This window comes from Theropithecus gelada, chromosome 14 (assembly GCF_003255815.1).
Source record: "Theropithecus gelada isolate Dixy chromosome 14, Tgel_1.0, whole genome shotgun sequence".
Taxonomy (NCBI): Eukaryota; Metazoa; Chordata; class Mammalia; order Primates; family Cercopithecidae; genus Theropithecus; species Theropithecus gelada.
The window spans coordinates 31,176,980-31,192,026 of record NC_037682.1 but is presented as its reverse complement, the minus strand read 5'-3'; the positions used below and the strand labels follow the sequence as shown (position 1 = coordinate 31,192,026).

Sequence of the window (15,047 nt, the reverse complement as noted above, 5' to 3'; positions counted from 1 at the left end):
CACCACGCCTGGCTAATTTTTATATTTTTAATAGAGACGGATTTCACCATGTTGGTCAGGCTGGTCTTGAACTCCTGACCTTGTGATCCGCCTGCCTCAGCCTCCCAAAGTGCTGGGATTACCAGCGTGAGCCACCACGCCCGGCCCTCTTCTTCCTTCTTTTATGTGTTTCTGCTTAGGACACTGAGCTCCTGTTCCCATCTAGGGAAATTTGTTCTGCCTCCAGAGAGTAGTATGACCAGTCTTGGGCTGCTTGTTTTGTTTTGGTTTCTTAACTCCAGACCCAGCTACTACGTTAATAGAGATACTCTCTTTTGCTACCACAAGGCCTCTGAAGTTTTCCTCCAACGGCTTATGGCCCTCTACGTGGCTTCTCACTACAAGGTAACTGCAGCTAGCCCTTGTGTGAATGTCAGCAGGGAGCTTCAGCATTTCGCAGTCCCCTTTTACCTGATTTACATCTTTTATTACCTAGTGGCTTAGGTGACTGTTCCATTGGGACATTGATGAGGTCCACTGATCTTGCTGTGTGTAGGTATAGAGCGTGGAGCTCCATGCAGTAGCTGGACAGGGTGGAAAGCCGTGCCCATTTTTAAAGGGCTGCTTTCATTTCTTGCCTGCCTACTAAACTGATAGGATGAGGTGACATTGCAGTTGTGGCCCGGTGGTGCAGTTTGACCTGAGACCAGCTTTGTAGCTCTGGGCTATTTTTATGAAACAGTGCATTTGAGAATTTAGAATATCTGAGACTCTTAAAAACAAAAGGGTTGGTTAGAAAGGATACTTTTTTTTTTTTTTTTTTTTTTTTTTTTTTGAGACGAAGTCTCGCTCTGTCGCCCAGGCTGGAGTGCAATGGCCGGATACTTTTTGAATGTCTAGGTAGTATTTTTATGAACAGCCTGTAACGGAAGGCTTGAAGAGTTGGCGTTAGAAGTGGTGACAGTTTTTCCTGAAATAGCAGCCTCTTATCTGTAAAAAGTTCACTTCCTAGCTGTGAAATAAGTAGTGCTAAATAAATTCTCTTCTGCTGTCCAGCCTCAGTGGATGAGAGGACAGTAGGCGTTTGAGGCTAAGTTTGACTTAACTTGTTATGAAGAGTCTCAGACTTGCCAAAATACTAGAAGAGTGCTTTGCTGGAGCTCCTCACTTGGCTTTGGAGAAGGCAATACTGCAGTCATCCTGTGGTTCTGAATCGAACTTCTTATGTTAAGGGCAAGAGGAAGAGTGCTTCTCACTGACCCGTGTTTGGCTTCCACAGAACTCTCCCAATGATCTCCAGATGCTCTCCGATGCACCTGCTCACCATCTCTTCTGCCTTTTGCCTCCCGTGCCCCCCACCCAGAATGCCCTTCCAGAAGTGCTTGCTGTTATCCAGGTATAGGAGCAGAGGCATCCTTGTGGCAGTGATTTGGGGAACCACTGATGCATCAGGAATTAGTGGCTCAATAACTGCATTGTGGGAGTTTTGAAACTGTGGAGTCCTAGTCTGGAACCAAGGGGCTGGGTCTGCTGAGACAGGTGACTAGGGTGCACTGGAAGAGGTCAGTGCCACTAGACACCCAAAGCTCTGCTGTTCGTGGACGGGGAAAAGCCAGAATCGACCACTCTCTTATTTTGACTCACAGCTTCTTCCACAAACAGACTTGTTTGTTTTCTCCCTTTATTACAAAAGCAATACATGGTGCTTTTTGCATTAGAGGCTACAGATTGGGGAACCAATTTTTAATGCCTAGCATGGATGTATTTATGCATTTCTGTATCACTTTTCCTTTTCATATACATGGGAACGCAGTATTTAGTAATCTGCTTTTACTTTTAGGCAGTGTTAAAATACTCATAAGTTTTAAAAGCTGTGTAGTATTTCATTATATGCATGTACCATGATTTGTTCAACCATTCACTTGCTAGACATTTGAGTTGTTTTGAACTTGTGCTGTTCTGTGCAGAGCCTCATGAGCATCCTGTGTCTTGATGACATTGGCACACTCACAACATGCATAGAGACTCTCTTCCAATGTGGCTGTCACTTTTTGGGTCAGGAGGCTGTCTTCTGTCTTGTAACATGGGGCATGGTAGTTAAGCTCCTGTTAGGAATGGATGTGTCAGTCAGTGCCAGGGTTAAACCTGAACACGGGTGTGGAAACAACTGGCCTAGTCGGAGAAGCGAGCTTTATTCTGTGAGTGGGCTGTGTATCAGAGCTGGCCTTTCTTCCTGCACTGTCCTGCTTCCCCCACAGGTGTGCCTCGAAGGGGAGATTTCTCGCCAGTCCATCTTGAACAGTCTGTCTCGAGGCAAGAAGGCTTCAGGGGACCTGATTCCATGGACAGTGTCAGAACAGGTGATGGGCTTTCCCTGGCATGTCTGAGGGAAGCTGGCGGTGTCTGAAGATGTCTGTGTTGCTAAGTTATTGGTTTGTGTCTCCCACACAGTTCCAAGATCCAGACTTTGGTGGTCTTTCTGGTGGAAGGGTCGTTCGCATTGCTGTTCACCCGGATTATCAAGGGGTAATGTGTCCTCAGGCTCCCCTGAAGCCGTGTTGCTGGCGGCACTTTAGGGCGGGGGGTACTTGGTGGTTGGAATAAGAAGATGGTCAAGCAGAAGCAAGTGAAGTGTAGGTACTTCCCTGCTCTGGAGAATTTAGCCAGGGTTCGGGGTGGGCAGGTGAACAGGATGATGGCATATGCCCACTCTTCCTTTGTGAGAGCAAGGACTTGTGAACCAGACCCGTATACCAAAATTACCTTCTTAGAACACCTCACTGGGTAATTGGCCGTAGAAGCTTCCTTTTCAGACAGTGATACAGAAACTGCCTCTCTTTTGGGCTTGCCTATCTGGAGACCAGAAACCACAGCCATCCTTACCATCAAGTGGCTGTTCTTGATGGGCTAGACCAGTGTTAAGAACTCGAGTCACACTGCTTTCAGTCTTAAGCGTCTCTGCTTTGACCTCATTGAGGAACTTCATTGGTTCTCTTGCCCCGTGCAGTTTGACAGGGAGGGAAGGTTCTCTAGAAGCAATACAGGGGAGTCACCGTGGCTTAGACTGAGAGCAGCTCTCTTCCCTCTGCCTCTTCCCCTTCATGTTTACTCCTAGATGGGCTATGGCACCCGTGCTCTGCAGCTGTTGCAGATGTACTACGAAGGCAGGTTTCCTTGTCTGGAGGAAAAGGTCCTTGAGACACCGCAGGAAATTCACACCGTAAGCAGTGAGGTAAGCGTCTTTCGACGAACTTTCTGTGTCCTGCTTCTTGGGAGGATAATTCTCTGGGTTTTTAGGGGCATCAACAAAAACCAGTCCAGAGCTTTGGGCCCCTCTGTCATTTTCTTCTACTGCTGCTTTCTCCAACCGAACACTTGAGATCTTCAGATCAGTATCATTGGGATTATCTGGCAGCTTGTTAAAAATGTAAATTCTTGAGCCTCATTCTAGACCTACTGAATCAGAAACTCTGGGGTAGACCCTGTAATCTGTAGTTTTTAACAAGATTCTCAGGTGATTCTGATGCTTATTCAGGTTTGAGAATCACTGCTGTATAATCTCCTCTTTCATCCTACACTCAGACTAAGGGAAGTTCTGTCATTCCTTGATAAGAATGACTGATACTAGTAACTGTGACAGCCTTTCATGTGCATTCATTGATTTTCATAGTATGTCTATTTGGGAGCTAGGCAAGGGGCTTTTATTTAAGTCGAAGCAGCTGGCAACATGGCAAAACTCCGTCTTTACAAAAAATACAAAAATTAGCTGAGCGTGGTGGCACACACCTGTAGTCCTGGCTACTTGGGAGGCTGAGGTGGGAAGATTGCTTGAACCCGAGGTTGAAGCTGCATTGAGCCGTGATCTCGCCCCTGGACTCCAGCCTGCGTGACAGAGCCAGACCCTGTCTCAAACAATGAAAAAAAAAAGTTCAAGCTCAGAGGTTTGTCAGTTCCCAAGGCTGTCAGGTGATAGAACCTGGACTTCATGCTGGATCATAGGAACCTGTCTGTCCCTTTGTAAATCTGTCGGGCATTTCTTTTTTCTTTTTTCTTTTATTTATTTATTTTTTTTTTTAAAGAGATGGAGTCTTACTCTGTCTCCCAGGCTGGAGTGCAATGGCATGATTTCAGCTCACTGCAACCTCTGCCTCCCAGGTGCAAGCAGTTGTCCTGCCTCAGCCTTCTGAGTAACTGGGACTACAAGCACACACCACCACGTCTGGCTAATTTTTGTATTTTTAGTAGAGATGGGGTTTTGCCATGTTGGCTAGGCCAGTCTCGAACTCCTGACCTCAGGTGATCCGCCTGCCTCGGTCTCCCAAAGTGCTGGGATTACAGGCATGAGCCACCACTCCCGGCGTCTGTCAGTCATTCCTAAACTCTGTGGCTGTCTTCCTGCATTCTGGAGGTCCAGAGCAGTGTGACTCCATGCATGTTGAGGTGTTTTGTGTACGTGGGAATGATTGCTTGACTGTGGTGTTCCCATAGTTTGACAACCACAGCAACAAACCAAGAAACCTCTCCCAGTTTTTGTTGTGCTAAGTCCAGAGTGAGCTGTGGCAGGGTTGCTTGACGATGTCTCTCTCCCTGTGTCGAGTGGACTGTGTTCTCTCCTTGGCATCTTCACAGGCTGTCAGCTTGCTGGAAGAGGTCATCACTCCCCGGAAGGACCTGCCTCCTTTACTCCTCAAATTGAATGAGAGGCCCGCTGAGCGCCTGGATTACCTGGGTGTTTCCTATGGCTTGACCCCCAGGCTCCTCAAGTAAGTGCCTGCCCTCCTTCCTCAGCATCACTCCTTGGCATTGAGAAAGAAGAGTTTTGTGGGCTGTGTGTCTGTTGGTAGCTGGTGCCTGTGCTAGCCTGCTGTTCGTGGCCTGCTCTCCTGGTGCTTGCCCTTGTGTGTCTGTCAGCCGCTCCCCAGAGGCCACACACAGTGACCTACTGTCTTTGTATCTTTGCAGGTTCTGGAAACGAGCTGGATTTGTTCCTGTTTATCTGAGACAGACCCCGGTGAGTGAGGCATCCAGCAGAGGAAAAGTTTAGGTTTGCCGTTGTGGTAGGTGACAGGCCTGTCCTTGCAAAGAGCCCTAGTGCTGCGTCGCTCTGAGCAGGTGGCTGTGCCTCTGAAGAGGTTTATTCTGATGGACACGGAAACAGCCATCCTCAGGGACGGGCCACGTCATCACACATTTCTTCCCCGACTACATGGTGCATGCCTTGTGCTTAGTCATAAAATGGCAGAGGTGCACGTGGACTTGTTCATCAGATTCTGAGGAAGGAGAGTGGACAGGAGGATCAAGGGTAATTCCTAGAGTTTTGGCTTGAGAAACTGGGTGTCGGAGGTGCTGTCGGAGGTGGGACTCGCTGCAGGAGGAGCAGATTTGGAGGGAAGAGTGGGAGTTCTTTTTTGACATTAATGTGAGATGCCTATTGGACATCCAAGTGGAAATGTGGACTAGGCATTTATTTGACTACAGTAATATGGAGGTAGGGAAGTTTGGGGCTAGAGATGGAGCTTTGGGAGCCATCAGCATATTCATAATAAAATGCACTGCATGAGGGCACGGAGCTCTTGTCTGTTTTGTTCATTGCTGTATTCTTTGCACTTAGAGTAGCAATTGCTGTGTAGTGTGTGTTCAGTAAGTACTTTTGTTGAGTGAATGAAAAATATCTGGAGCCAGTGAAAGGACATGAGGGTGACTCCTTGGACCCTAACATTTAGAGGAATGAGGAAGAGGACACAGCACATACAGGACTGAGAAGGAGCAGCCCTGATGCGCAGGAGAAAGTCAGGGTATGTCCACGTCGAGGTGAAGAAGTGGGAATGGGAGTCAGCCCTGTAGCGAGAATGAGGAGGATGAGGACAGCTGGCCGTTGGATTCATCAGCAGCAGTGAACTGCATTGAAGCAGCGGCAGTGGAGTGGAGGCTTTGGCCTGGCCAGAGGGAAGAGGAGGTGAAGAACTAGAAGGGGAACAGGCGACTCTTTCAGGAAGCGAAAGGGAGCAAAGAAACAAGGTCGCTGGAGGGAAATGGAAGCTAAAGGGGGATTGTCAGATGGGAGATTCTAGAGAATGTTTGTTTGCTGCTGGGTTCGATTCTGCAAGTAGTGGTATAGGTGAGGGGGGCTGACTGCCAGAGTGCAGGCCTTGAGGAAGTGGTGGGTGGGACTCGAGACTCAGGAAGGGAGGTGACCACCTACTTCATCCTTCGGACCCAGGGAAGGCAGAGAGCATGGGAATGGAAGGCATCAGTTGGCTGGCTGATTTGGGGTTGGGAGGATGATGACGTTCTCTTCTGAGTGCTTCTGTCTTCCCAGATGAGGGGAGTCCGTCGGCTGAGAGGGAAGTGTTGGAGGTTTAGGGCAAAGCCAGTATCCGAGGCTAGTGTCCAGTGTCCGTCCGAGGGTTTAAAGTGGGACTGGTGAGGACCGCTGGGTGTTGGGCTGCTTCCGTGCAGGCAGGGAGCCGCAGAGATGGGTTGGTTCTCTGTCGGTGCGTTTGGTGGAGGCTGGGGATGTAAATTCGGCCATCAGCTGCAAGGGGAACGCAGGCTAGTGAGCTGCCGTGTGGTCTGCGGTGTGTCCATGTGGTCTTGTACTGTGCGCTGTTCATTTGTGACTTGATAGTGGTGTTTTTATGGTATGGGCTTTGTTGTTATGTAGTAGAAAATGTAAAAACAGTTGCCATTTTAGCACCTAAAGAAGCCTGCACTTGCAGACCGGCTGCCAGCACTGAGATATAGGTTTTGTCCCTGGAGTTCCTGCTGTGAGGCACCAAACCCATGTAGACTGGATTGTGTGGAGCTTAAGCCCTAATGACTGAGTTCAGCATTCACCTGAGAGGAACAGGTATTTCCCTCCCACAGGTCCCGAGCAAGAGGCAGGCCCAGAAGAGCGAGCACCTCTGCTCTGTGTCTGTGACACTTCTGAGGAGATTGCAGGACAGTGATCTTTGCAGCCCTTGCATGTGAACTGAGGTGATATGAGGAAGGTGAAGGCGAGGGCTGTGTTTGAGAAGGGCGCCTCTCCCAGCCCAGGTAGAAAGAGAGGCCTGCGGAAGCACCAAGCCTTTCTTCTCTGAGTGTTTACCCTTCATCAATGATGGGTTGTTCAAAAAAGGGGGTTCTTGGTGCCAGTTGAACCTCTGTGTTGTCCAGAATGACCTGACTGGAGAGCACTCGTGCATCATGCTGAAGACACTCACTGATGAGGACGAGGCTGACCAGGGAGGCTGGCTTGCAGCCTTCTGGAAAGGTGACTGAGGAGTGGGGGTTCTGGGGAGACAATGAGGTGATCGGGGGCTGCCGGGGATGCCTCCAGACCTCTAACTCTGCGTGATGGCACCCCACAGATTTCCGACGACGGTTCCTAGCCTTGCTGTCCTACCAGTTCAGCACCTTCTCTCCTTCCCTGGCTCTGAACATCATTCAGAACAGGAACATGGGGAAGCCAGCCCAGCCGGGTGAGACGGGCAGGGACAGGGAGGAGGGTTGGGAGTGGCTTGGCTGTGTCGGAGGTGGGTGTGGTGTCCTAGGAAGGGTGTGGGCTGGAAATTGAGGGTCTGGTTCTAGCCTGCAGTCACTCGCTGGCCACCACCCACTTGCCAGCCCTCTGCTCTGTCCCAGGCTGTGTTGTCTTTCATTTTCATGGTAAGACTCTGGCTGTGCAATTTGACGTCAGAGGTGTCCATTTAGTTCATGTAGCTGGTTTGTTATGGAGGCCGATTTACATCTGTGCTCTAGGGGAGTGAGGTTTAGTTTCTGAGGTTTAGTTTCCTCATTCATGAAATTGTAGTAAGAACATGCTGCTAGCCTTCTGTAGCCAACAGCACACAGAAGTGCTTTGTGTATACAGATTCTATTTGAATAGAATGTGTAAGAGATTAGTTTTATTGCATATTTTATACATAAGTATGTAGGTATAACATGCATATATATGTGTATATGTGTGTGTATATACTTTTTTGCCACTTATATTTTGATGGAGAAATCTGTATATCTTGAGCTGGGCAGAGGTTACACACATTCTGTGACACCGAATGAAGTGACAAAGCAGGGAAAGAGTGTAGTTGTGTTCCCCTAACCCTAGGCCACAGGGAGCTTTTCCTTGGTCCATGTGTTGAGTATGGGAACTGAGCAAGGGTCCTGTGGCAGCCGTCCCCTCCCTGCACATGGCCCGGAGCCGCCCCTTCTATGGCAGGAGCAGGTTTGGTGCCCCTCTGGGCCAGGGCTGTGTGGTATGGCTGCCAGGCCCTGTTAGATGCTTCTGTGTGTTAGGGTGCCGCCTGGGGGCTGTGTGCTATCTCTTGAGGGTGCCAGGTGACCTAACCTGTCTGGCTCTGTGTCCTGTGGTCAGCCCTGAGCCGGGAGGAGCTGGAAGCACTCTTCCTCCCCTATGACCTGAAGCGGCTGGAGATGTATTCACGGAACATGGTGGACTATCACCTCATCATGGACATGATCCCGGCCATCTCCCGCATCTATTTCCTGAACCAGCTGGGGGACCTGGCCCTGTCCGCGGCTCAGTCGGTAGGCTACCTGCTGCTTGCGTGGAGGAGGAGAAGCGAGGATTGTGGAGCTGTTTGCTGGGTGTTGGGTTGGGCACTTGGACATAATTGTGTGCCTTTAATTCCTCATAGATCTGATAGGTGGGTAGTGGTCTCCTCATTCTACAGGTCAGGAAACCTGGGCTCTGAAGTCGAGTAACGTGCCCAGCCATACGAAGTGAGAGAGCTGCAGCTTCCACCCCGCTACGCTGCCTTGACACTTAACTCCACCTTAGCAGAGGTTCAGGAACATCCCAAACTTTTATTGTAGTTGTGAAGCAGGTATTTGTCAGGATAAAAGTTATTTTGGGGATTTAAGGAAGACAGCATTTCTTGGTGGTCTCAGTAACAGGATGAGAGAGAAGATGCCAATATACACAGTGCTAGTCTGCCTTTGTACCAATAGCTTTGGGCAAGAGAGTACCCTAGTTCTTGGCGCCATTTTAATGGGCAAGGGCCTGTCCTAGAGGCCCACCCAGCAGATTTTCCATCCTTTAGGCTCTTCTCTTGGGGATTGGCCTGCAGCATAAGTCTGTGGACCAGCTGGAAAAGGAGATTGAGCTGCCCTCAGGCCAGTTGATGGGACTTTTCAACCGGATCATCCGCAAAGTTGTGAAGGTAACCTCGGCCCGAGGGCAGGGGCTTGATCTCTCTCAGATAGTGCAGCGAACCCACTCCCTGCTCCTGAGATGAACACATGTTAGCATTTAGCTGTGTTTGCTGCATCTCGTCACACACACAAATCCGGGACTTCAGCTCTGAAAAATCTGTGAAGTTGTGTGTGTCCTCTCCCAGAGGCATCCCTGTTAGGAATTCGGTACATATCCAGTCTGTGTTCTTCAACTCTTCTTGCGAATATCCATATTCCTAAACTGTAGAGTGTTGCTTTATGTCTTCAAAATGCACACCTTTCTATAAGACACCAAGTGTCTGGGTCACGGGTGACTGGGCGCCTGCTGTTCCTTCATCTTCTGCTTCTCTGTGGTCGTCTTTTGTAGCTGTTTAATGAAGTTCAGGAAAAGGCCATTGAGGAGCAGATGGTGGCAGTGAAGGATGTGGTCATGGAGCCCACAATGAAGACCCTCAGTGATGACCTGGTATGTCCCTACTCAAGGCCTCAGGAGTCCTGGCTTTTCCATCAGTTGCCTTAGGCTGTGAATGCAGACTGTCTTCCCTTCCCCTTTAGAAAGAGTCCTCTGCACTCATTGAGCTAAGTGCTATTCCATAGGTTTAACTGGGCAAATGGACCCAGCATTGTCTGAGCACATACAGGCCTAGAGTTGTGCCTGCCATTGGTTGTGTGTATATGTTATGAATGCAGGATTCCAGCATCTGTTGTAAATGTTTTGTCTTTTTTGGTGACTTCTTAAATGCATATTTTATATACAGAGCTACCTTAAAATAATCAGAGCTGCCTACAAGGTTTTTGCAGGTAGATGGAAGAGAAGGAAATGTTTTCTCATCATTGTGCTATTCCACCCCAGCTTCCCCTTTTCCTGTGTTTGGTTCAGTCCTTGACTCTGACTTAGTCTCTGTATGGGTCCTTAACCACAGGATGAAGCAGCAAAGGAATTTCAGGAGAAACACAAGAAAGAAGTGGGGAAGCTGAAGAGCATGGACCTCTCTGAGTAAGGCTTGTGGGAAGCAGAGACTTTGCCTTGGCTTCTGGGGCCCTAAGAATCTGCCTACACGTTTCTTCTAATCATATCCCAGGTGCCCTGGGAAGTGTCTTTCATGGGATCAGTGTTAGGAGCGCTAACAGTTCTACTTGACCTTCTAACTGCCTGCTTGTATAATTTTGGAAGAGTTGGGTTCCTGAGACCAGTGCGGCCACTTTGACTTTCAAATTGCGTTCTCCCATCCCCAAGGCTCCAGGTCACACCTCGGGTCCTTCCAGGAGTGGGGGTGCCGATTGGATGAGCAGGCACTTTAATGGTTACTTTACTCTATTTGGCTTTTACACGTGACTTTGTTTGAAGAAAGGATTCTACTGCTAAAACCAACCAAACAAGCAAAACCCTTGCTCTGAAACCGTCTGGGGATCCTAGTCCCTTCTGAGCTTCAGCTGTAGTGGTGCTGCCTCTCCCTCCACCGCCTGGATTGATGTGAACCATAACTCCAGAATTCATGGCCTCTGAGCCTCTGTGACCTGTAGTCCTGTTTCTGGGTCATCAGTGATGGTGGCTGCTGGGTGTGTGAGATGGAGGTGGCCAGGAGTCCTTGGTCAGAGAATCGAGCTGTAGTTTCTGCCCTCAGCTTTGTAATATCAAAACCTTGATTTGCCAGGACTGCTAAATCTAAAAGAGAAGGGAGGGAGGGAAGAGGCACAGTTCAAGGGCTTGTGGACAAACGCTTGGAGGTGGGAGTGAGAAGATTGTGGGGACGACAGGAAGCTGCTTTGGGGGATGTTAATGAGAGTCATGTGGGAGAAGCCAGGCAGGCGCCTTCTGTGCAGGACTGTCCTCACTGACCCCCGCCAGCAGACCTGGTGACCCTTGCTCCTGTGGAGCTTCTATCCATAGAGCTAAGCGCCACATCTCTTGGCCCTCCTGCATGCTCGTCCCCTTTGTCCTTTCTGCTGTTCAAATGCTGACACTGCTCAGCCTGGCTTTCATGACAGGAAAGGTCTGATAAGAATGTTGTCACTGTTGTATTTTCTCTTAAGCAGTCCCGTCTTCTTTCAAGCAGGCTTTGATAGTGCCCTTCTGTTTTTTTAAGATACATAATCCGTGGGGACGATGAAGAGTGGAATGAAGTTTTGAACAAAGCTGGGCCGAACGCCTCGATCATCAGCCTGAAAAGGTGAGGGCCCAAGGTCTGACCTACATCTGGCGGAAGAGGCATTCTGGCCTCTCTGCTTCTCTTTAACTTTGACTAGAAAATAGGAGGTTGGAGCAAAAGCTTTGACAGAAAAGTCATGGTTCTTCCCTTTGAGAGTCCCTTGGCCATTATCCTTGCAGTGCATCTCCCACAGACCAGGAGGGCCATCTCTTAGGCATGGATCTCTTCACTGTTTGTATTCGTCAGCCTTGCCAGGGCGCTGGGCCTATCAGAGAGAAGGGCTTGAGGGAACAGTCCAGAAGCTGCCACTGGCTGAGACTTGCCTGTGGGCTTTCATCATTCAGCCCTCAGGATGACAGCATGAGGGGGCTGTTTTATTACTGTCACTGCTTTCAGATGAAGTAACCAAGGCTCTACGGGGTTAAGTAAATTCCCAAGAAGCACACAGCTAGTGAGAGCTGGAGCTAGAATCAAGTCCAAGTTTCTCTACTGCAAGGCCATAGGTTTAACTGTTACATTGTCCTTCCTTTGAGCCAGCAGTTCTCAAGGTTTTGGGTCTTTGAGTTCCTTTATCTCTTAAAAACAATTAAGGCCCCCAGAGGACTTTTGTTGGTTATATCTATTGTAATTTCCCATATTAGAAATGAAAAACTGGCCAGGTACGGTGGCTGATGCCTGTGATCTCAGCACTTTGGGAGACCAAGGCAGGAGGATCGCTTGAGCCCAGGAGTTCAAGACCAACCTGTGCAACATAGTGGGCCCTGTTTCCACAAAAAAATCTTAAAAAGAAAATAAATGAAAAACTGAGAAATTTAAAAAATATTCATTTGTTCACAGTAATAATGGATTCAGTTGTTTGGAAAAACACTCTCATAAAAATTGTGGTGAGAAGAGTGGCATTGTTTTACATATACATTTTTGCAAATCTCTTCAATATCTGGCTTAATAGAAGGCAGCTGGATACTCATGTCTGTGTCTTCACTGACACTCTTGTGCTGTCATATCTTATACTCTCTGGAAAACTGAATATTTGTGAGAGAATGAAGATGAAAAAAGGCAAATAACTATTTTCATACTAATAGAAGTACATTTTGACCTTGTGGACACCTGAAAGGGTCTTAGGGACCCCAGCAGTCCTTAGACCACTGTTTGAAAATCTTCACTCCAAGCTTCTTATCTGCAGAGTGGTGCATTTGTAAATAACTTAGGCTGGAACCTTCATCAGTTTTCCTTGGGAATACAATGAGGCCTTCCCTGCCCAGAGCCTCTGGAATTGAGGCTTTCACAGCTGATTTGGGGGTTGATGGGGAGGGTGAGATTTTGGCAGTCCCCTAGTTACTGGTTTCCTTAAAAGCTTATATTTTGGAAACATTTGGAAAGAGGAAACCTTGTGTCTCTGGGAACTATAGGTCCCAGAAATCAGATACTATCTTCCAGAGTCTCCATTAGTCACTGTGGCATCTTGAAGGATCCAGCATCGATGCCGGCCTCATTTCCCAGATGCTCTGTGGTGCAGTACAGAAGCCCACTGTCGGTGTGACCTGTCTCTGGTTTGTACAGTATGGGAAATGTAGCACAGGGCCCATGATGGCTTTGGCTTTGAGCACGGTGGCTTTCACTGGAAAAAAAGGCTGGAGAGCGTGCTTGCTGTGGAGGCAGCCTCGGCTCCTCACTCTGCAGAACTTGGCCTTTCCTGCCATTTGTTTGGCCATTGCTGGTAGTGAGAAGGCTCTTGAGTCCAACCAGCCAGTGCTGTGTGGTTGTTGATGTGCTTGATGGCTCTGAGTAAATGTGAAAGCTTGAACTTTGTGAGCTAAAAATGCTGGTAGCTATCATTAAATACTCTGAGGCATTTCTTTTTCTTCCTTTGAGAGGTACTTCATTCATATAACCTTAATGGTATCTGGTCTGAACTCTTCTCTGTGTCCTTGTAGGGAAGTATTTGTTCCCAGAGCAAAATTAAACCTATGTTTCTTAATGGCAGGTGGCCGTTTGCTGAGTGATTCCTTTGCCAGTATATCAATGAAGAATCCAGGAACTGGTCGCAGGGTGTCACCTGTTGTTTTCTATTTCTTCTTCTCATATAAGATAAATAAAATAATAGTAGCACATCATGGCTATTATTATGGCAGGGTTTTCCTTGGAGTCTCATGCCTTGTATTAAGGACTGTCTTCAGGGTCATTGGGATAAATATGTCTGGTTTCCAGAGTCGCTGCAGTGGTGGTGAGAGTGGTGAGTGGTGAGTGGAGAGTGGTGGTGGGGAATCCTTGTGGTGCCTTAGATCTGTCTTGGGAGAGGGGAGCACAGCGTACCGAGCTCTGAGGAGAACCCGGATTTCAGGTGTTAAGATCAAGATTTGTTCTTCCACAGACTAAAAGCTGGGTCAGGGCAGGAACTGGTCTGTGTGGTGTGTCCCCAGCCCCAGCACAATGCCTGCCCCCTAATAGGTTTGCAGAGAACATTTACGTCCAATCGGGTGTCCTTACATCAAGTTTCAAACGGTGGAAACCCTTTTTCACAAAGCAAAGCAAGCTTAAAACCAAGCAGTCTCAGATGTTCAGATCTGTACATATTTCATTCTTTCTATTTTTGATTTTTCTCTAGTGACAAGAAAAGGAAGTTGGAAGCCAAACAAGAACCCAAACAGAGCAAGAAGTTGAAGAAGAATAGAGATACAAAGAACAAAAAAGATATGAAACTGAAGCGGAAGAAATAGTGAAGAGAAACTTTGGCATCAGTGTTTGATCATGGGAAGATACTCTCACTTCCTGAACCCTCTCTGGCTGGACTGTTATAAGCAATAAGAGGCCCCGGCACACCTGCAAACTGGCCGCGGATTCAGCCTCCGGGCCTGTGTCAGTCTGCGAGCTCAACCTGACTGAAGGCAGAGTCACTCCCAAATGGGTCTCCTTAGAACTTGATGGCTGGGCACTGCCACCTAGAATTGCTAGGAGTCTCTCTCTCCCCAACCAGTCCAGGGCCCTCCTTTCCTATAAGTTCATATTTTGCTTTGGGCCAGCTTTTTAGGCTCATTCCCGCACACGTGGAAGCCATGTTGCCTCTCGTCCTCCTGAGGCCCTTAAGTACATCGCTTTCTGGTGGTGCCCAGGGGGCTGCTGCTGGGCCGCTGGGTCTCTCTTTGTGGCCTTGTGCCTGGAGCAGGAGGACCTCCAGTCCGTCCCGGCATCCATGGCAGCACGCAGTTAGGTGCACCAGGGTTTGCTGATGTCGTCTTGTGCTGTTCCACTCTTGGCTCCAGCAGAGCCACTGTCCCAGAAACACCTGAGCCTGTAGTTTGTGTAGTGATGCCACATCTGCGTCCTCAAGACCTGTTATCTCATCCATTTGGGAAAAGATGTTGGGAAAGGCCATTTTGCTCGCAGGGGTGAGGGGAGGGATAGAGAATCTATTTTTAATAAATAATATTCTAGAAAGACCAGCTGCCTGTGAGCGTTCTGAAATCCACACACGTGGAAGTTTCTTCTGGTCGGTCTTGGCTGCCTGGTGGAATTTGGAAGGCGTTGGTATCAAGGCCGGAGGTGAGCAGTGTATCTAGGGCTTCCCAGTCCAGAGGTCTGCGGGAGAAGTGGCAGGTGGTTGTGGTCACCTCGAGGGGCTTGATGTGGTGGCTGGAAGCCAGCTAGAACTGCCTCATTTCCTTCCCAGCTCCTTCCAGGTCACTTGGTCCCTTCTATTTGTTGGGAACAGAGATTACCTGGCTTTACACATACTTCGATATG

At 48.6% G+C, this 15,047-nt stretch overlaps 1 protein-coding gene across 2 annotated transcripts in view; it reads left to right on the top strand.

The window, feature by feature from the left end:
- NAT10 (N-acetyltransferase 10) overlaps positions 1-14,743 on the top strand; it is a 42,116-nt gene extending 27,373 nt beyond the window's left edge. For both annotated transcript variants that reach the window (XM_025356821.1, XM_025356822.1), the window contains 15 exons: positions 288-384; positions 1,259-1,375; positions 2,238-2,339; positions 2,431-2,505; positions 3,095-3,211; positions 4,609-4,742; positions 4,942-4,990; positions 7,138-7,234; positions 7,332-7,442; positions 8,336-8,508; positions 9,024-9,143; positions 9,524-9,622; positions 10,080-10,153; positions 11,244-11,327; positions 13,912-14,743. In XM_025356821.1, coding sequence (XP_025212606.1) covers positions 288-384; positions 1,259-1,375; positions 2,238-2,339; positions 2,431-2,505; positions 3,095-3,211; positions 4,609-4,742; positions 4,942-4,990; positions 7,138-7,234; positions 7,332-7,442; positions 8,336-8,508; positions 9,024-9,143; positions 9,524-9,622; positions 10,080-10,153; positions 11,244-11,327; positions 13,912-14,023 — 1,561 coding nt within the window. In that variant the 3' untranslated portion in view covers positions 14,024-14,743. The remainder of the gene's footprint in view (positions 1-287; positions 385-1,258; positions 1,376-2,237; positions 2,340-2,430; positions 2,506-3,094; positions 3,212-4,608; positions 4,743-4,941; positions 4,991-7,137; positions 7,235-7,331; positions 7,443-8,335; positions 8,509-9,023; positions 9,144-9,523; positions 9,623-10,079; positions 10,154-11,243; positions 11,328-13,911) is intronic.
- The last annotated feature ends 304 nt before the right edge of the window (positions 14,744-15,047 follow it).